We start from the raw sequence: 5,309 nt of genomic DNA, 5'->3' as shown, positions 1-5,309 counted from the left end.
CACACACACACACAAAGTCGCAGGCTTCCAGGTCTGGTGCTTCAAGGCAGATAGAAACAGAAGATGAATTGAGGCGAATCTGTGTAGGGAACTCAGCGGGACGTACTGCTTTAGGCCTCTGTCCTGGCCCTTGAACTTCAATGCTGACTTTAAAGGACCACAGACATCGCCCTGTGGAGCCCCAGGGAGCCCTAGGATTTGTTTTCCATCAGCCCTGGGGCTTGGGGAATCTGCTCAACCCTCCTCGCCTGTGAAACTGTGACTTGGCTGTATCTAGTGCCTCTCCTCCACCTGTTACTCCCCCACTGTCCCCCACAAACACACACTCCCAGTGCCCCAAACCCCTCCCTACATTCCTTCTCCCCATCCCACCTCCGGGCCCACTCATCTTCCTTCCCACCCCTTCGTGGAGTGAAGCTCAAGTATGAATGATGACAATACACTCTCGTGTGTCACCTCCCCGATTACACCAGTGCATTTGGACCGGTGTCATCTGTGACAACGGCACTGGAAGGCCCTGGCAGGTGTGCCCCCAGGTACCCACTCTCATCTCCCAGGCCCCTCTCTCCATGTCCTCACACCCTGTGTCCCCCACCCGAGCTTCTCTTTGAAAACCTCCTGGACGTGAGCAGGTCTTCCTCCCACCAGCCGCCCAGCTGGCAGCAGACGACCCCCATGCACTGTCGGAGCTTATCCCCACCCTCAACGAGCAGCCCCGTCGGACTCGGCAGCCACAGCAGGGTCCCTGGACCCAGAGAGGTTGTGCTGCGGCCCAGACCCAGGGCCCCGTGGCCCAGGTCCATCGTCCCCTCCAGCAGCAAGAGGCACCTGCCTTGGCCAAGTGGGCAGCAGCTGTCGAGCAAGCTCAGGCCTTGCTTCGCCCCGCACGTGGGTGATGGGGCGACACAGCTAGGCCAGTCCGCCCGCTGGGGACCCTCCCGCTCCAGGTGGCTGAGAGGTCTGTAAGGCCGGGTGGAGCTTCGTCAGCACATTGGGCTCCTCGCTCTTCCCTGGGGCCTCGGGGGTACCCAATGGGTAGGCCTCCCGGGCCCGGCCAGTGCTGGCGCAGGTGAGGAAGGCCAGGCAGGTCCCACGGAGGCGGGCCAGGTCCCTGTGCGTGGTCTCGCTGACGAAGCAGTAGAGCACGGGGTCGGCCACGCAGTTGAAGCTGGTGAGGAGCAGGGAGAAGTGGTAGGCGTTGAAGATGCCCTTGGCGAAGTGGCAGCTGGACTCCCAGAGGCTGCGCACGAGCAGCAGCGCGTGGTAGGGCAGGAAGCAGGCCAGGAAGATGACCACGGTGCTGAGCACCAGCCGCTGGATCTGGTCCTTGCGGCTCTTCTGGGTGCCGTGGCTGCGGCGCACGGCCTGCAGGATGCCGCGGTACGAGGCCAGCAGCAGGCAGATGGGGAAGAGGAAGCCCACCAGGAAGCGGTAGTAGTTGATGCTGCGCTGCCGGGGCTCGAGCGGGTAGTGCTCGAAGCAGACGCGGTGCCGGTCCAGGTCCTCCACCACCTCTTCGTGCATGAGAAAGTAGATGCTGGTCAGCAGCTCTTTGGCCCAGATGAGCACGCTGACTCCCACGGCGGCCTTCAGGGTGCGGAACTGATGGAAGCGGAAGGGATGGGCCACGGCCAGGTAGCGGTCGATGGAGATGCAGCAGAGGAAGCCCACGCTGATGTAGATGTTCTCGTACAGGAGGATGCCGCACAGCTGGCAGGACAGGTCGCCGTGGGACCAGTTGTCGTGCTGCAGCACGTACTGCAGCCAGAAGGGGAGCGAGCAAATGTAGAAGAGGTCGGCCACTGTCAGGTTGCACAGGTACACGCCCAGCTCATTCCGGGCCTTGATCTGCAGGTAGCCGAAGTAGAGGGACAGGCAGTTGGCTGGGAAGCCCACCACCAGCACCGTGACATAGACCACCGGCGCCAGCGTCTGGTGGATGGTGTGGTCAATGGCACAGCTCAGCGAGCCGTTGTCTCCGGTGACGTTCCCCATCTTTGGGCCTGGAGGGGCCTCACCCCTCATGGGCTCAGGAATGCACCAGTCTCTCTAGCGCCATCTTGTTTCTAGGATGTGGTTCAAGCTGTAGCAAAGGCCGGGCCTCCCTGGTGATGGGTAAGGCCCTGAAAGTCAAAGGTGGAAAGGCTTAGGATAAGAGGAGCCAACATTTATATAGCACCTACTGTATGTCAGGCACTCTTCTAAGTGCCTCACGTAATTTAGAAGATGATCCAGCCAACCAACTCCAACTCAACTGAGATGTGACTTATGTCTCCCCATCCCCCTTCCCTGGCTTCCTGTCCCTTATTTACTTTCCTGGTCCCTCGGTGCAGCAAGCAAGGCCTGGAGCTGGCTCCGGGGAAGCTCCAGGGAAGCTCAAGGTGAAGAACGATTCCAACCCACACAACAGTGAGGGCCCCAGCCACTCTCTCCTGCAGCAGTCAGCACCATTCACATTTTTCCTACTTGCTCACAGGAATGGACCAGGTCAGTAAGGCCACAGCCCCTCCTCGGGGCCTCTCCATACAGCACAATAGAGGCCCAGCCTGGTCCTGCTGTGCTCTGGCAAGAAAAAAGCCTAAGCTTCCTGCAGGGCACTGCTACCTCACCTCCGTGGAACTGGGAACCTAGCACAGGGGGCCAGGCACCGACAGACGTGAGCACCAGGCTAGGGTCAGCTGCTCACAGGCTGTGCAAGTCGTTTACGCTCTCTTAGACTCAGTTTCCTCATCCATAAAACAGGGATATGGGAATTCCCTGGCAGTCCAGTGGTTAGGACTCGGCGTTTTCACTGCTGGGGCCTGGGTTCAATAGCTGGTTGGGGAACTAAGATCCTGCAAGCCATGCCACGAGGACAATAAGTAAATAAATAAATTAATTAAATGAGGATGAAAACACCTGCCCTCAGGGTCAGTATCAGGGCCACATAAAATATGTCAAAATGCATGTCATTGTTTTTCCAAAGGCAATGAGGCAGAATAAAAGATGGTAGTCTTTTTTTTTTTTTTGGTGGGGGGTACGCGGGCCTCTCACCGCTGCGGCCTCTCCCGTTGCGGGGCACAGGCTCCGGACGCGCAGGCTCAGCGGCCATGGCTCACGGGCCCAGCCGCTCCGCGGCATGTGGGATCTTCCCGGACCGGGGCATGAACCCGTGTCCCCTGCATCGGCAGGCGGACTCTCAACCACTGCGCCACCAGGGAAGCCCTACAGGCCTGGATTTCAGTGTTGGTGGTGGAGGGAGGTGCTTCTTGTCGTTGCTTTCAATTGTGGTTTGATACACATAACGTAACATTTACCATGTCAACCATTTTTAAGCGCACAGCTCAGTGGCATTAAGCACATTCACACTGCTGCGCCGCCATCACCACCATCCACCTCCAGACCTTCTTCAGCTTCCCCAGCTGAAAGTCTGTACTCATGAAACACTAACTCCCCATCCCTCCTCCCCCGAGCCCTTGGCAGCCTCCAGTCTACTTTGTGTCTCTACGAATCTGACTGCTCTAGGCACCTCGTATAAGTGGCGTCGCACGGAATTTATCTTTTTGTGGCTGGCTTATTTCACTTAGCATAACGTCCCCAAGGTTCATCCACGTAGTCGCATATATCAGAATTCCTTCCTTTTTAAGGCCCAATAATATTCCATCATATGTATAGGCCGCATTTTTGTTTTTCCATTTATTTGTCAGTGGACGTTTGGGTTGTTTCTACCTTCTGGCTACCGTGAGTAATGCTGCTGTGAACATGGGTATACTGCTTGAATCCCTGCTCTTAGCTCTTTGGGGTCTATACCCAGAAGTAGAACTGCTGGATCACATGGCAGCTCTATTTTTAATTTTCTGAGGAACTGCATTCTGTTTTCCACAGTGGGCTGCACCACTTTACATTCCCACCAACAGTGCACAAGGGTGTTTTCTTGTTTTTCGCTTTTTGTGTTTTTGTTTATATGTTTTGATGGTGAGAGGAAGGGGCGAAGGGGCAGCGGAGGCCTGTGACCCCTAAACTCTGCACAGCCCCGTGAGTCAAAATTTGGCCCCATCCGTCCTCCTCTTGCCAGCCCTCCTGTCCCTGGATCCCAGGCCCACACCTGAGCGGTCCCCCAGGGACACCCACCCAGGACGTCCGTGTCTCTGAATCTACCTCGGGTTCTCCACAGTCCACATAAAATCTACCCACAGGAAGATAAAAATTCATTCATCAGCACAGGCTCCCAGGCACCAACAAAATATGGCAAAGGAAACCAAAGTGAAAACATGTCCTGTCAGGTCTTAGGAATTTGTTGAGAGTCACCTGGCCGAAGCCTATCGTTTGCTAGGGCTGAGTGTACGCATGTGTGAGGCGGGCTGGTGTGACTGTTTGCGGGTTCCTCTTTCCCAGGCCGATGATAAGCGAATTCCCGCAAGCAAAGTCAGAAATACTCAAGTCTGCAGGGCAAAGAAGAAACACATACGACGTTTAGATGAAAACACCTCCTCCACACACACGGCATCGCCTCTGTGATTTCAATGCCGTCAACACTCTGATGATTCCCAGACGCCCTCCCCACCCCCAGGTGGAAGGCTGACAGAACCAGCTTCCTTCCATGGCACAGGGCATGCTCTGTGAGGCCCACCCTGCTTTCATCATTTTCTCCACTAGTCTGTTCTTGGAGGTGGCATCTCCTCCTGCCCAGTCACTCACGTTGGATGGCTGGCCTTCAGCTTTCTCCCTCATCTTCGTCCACAGCACCCACTTGATTACTCAGTTCTACCATTTTCAACTCCTAAATACTTCCCACATCCGACTCCTCCTCTTTAGCTCCCTCCCCAGTGCCCCAGATTGGCTTGGTCAAGACTTCCTCCCCAGAATCAGCGCACGGCCTCCTATGGGATTCCCTGTCTCCGCCTCACCACCCTCAAAGCCATCCTCTAAAACAAAAACCTAACCTAATCACTCCTGCTTCAAACCCTTCAATGGCTCTCCAATCATCCATCCATCTGTCCATCCATCCATCCACTCATTGACTTATTCGTTGTTACAGCAAATACTTATTGAGTGTCTATTATTATATGGAAGGCACTGTACTGGCCCCTGGCATAATTCAAGTTGCTTTTAGTCTCATGGGAGACAGGAGAAGAAAAGAGAGGGTTAGCTCCCAGGGAGAGTACAGGACATTAAGGGAGTTCATAGGAGGTGAACTAACCCAGCTAGAAAAGCCTTCCTGAGCAGCACTTTGCTCGAAGACCAGAAGAAGCGGGAAGGGCAGCCAGGGAAGATGGAAGTTTCTGCCTGTGGAAATAGAGCGTGCAACAGGCCAAATGCCAGAGAGAGAG

At 55.6% G+C, this 5,309-nt stretch overlaps 1 protein-coding gene across 1 annotated transcript; it reads right to left on the bottom strand.

Moving 5' to 3' along the window:
• Positions 1-443: 443 nt before the first annotated feature.
• Positions 444-2,025, bottom strand: GPR68 (G protein-coupled receptor 68). Its single transcript, XM_060003350.1, has one exon. It carries the CDS (start codon positions 2,023-2,025, stop codon positions 910-912), a length of 1,116 nt encoding a protein of 371 aa, XP_059859333.1. The 3' UTR covers positions 444-909.
• Positions 2,026-5,309: the final 3,284 nt, after the last annotated feature.

Source organism: Delphinus delphis, chromosome 2 (genome assembly GCF_949987515.2).
Source record: "Delphinus delphis chromosome 2, mDelDel1.2, whole genome shotgun sequence".
Lineage (NCBI taxonomy): Eukaryota > Metazoa > Chordata > Mammalia > Artiodactyla > Delphinidae > Delphinus > Delphinus delphis.
Note: the sequence above shows the minus strand (reverse complement) of the source record. Positions and strands in the feature narration are given on the sequence as shown.

What these genes read in the sequence shown, in the direction of transcription:
- GPR68 (XM_060003350.1), bottom strand. Translation starts at nt 2,025, where the DNA reads ATGAGGGGTGAGGCCCCTCCAGGCCCAAAGATGGGGAACGTCACCGGA.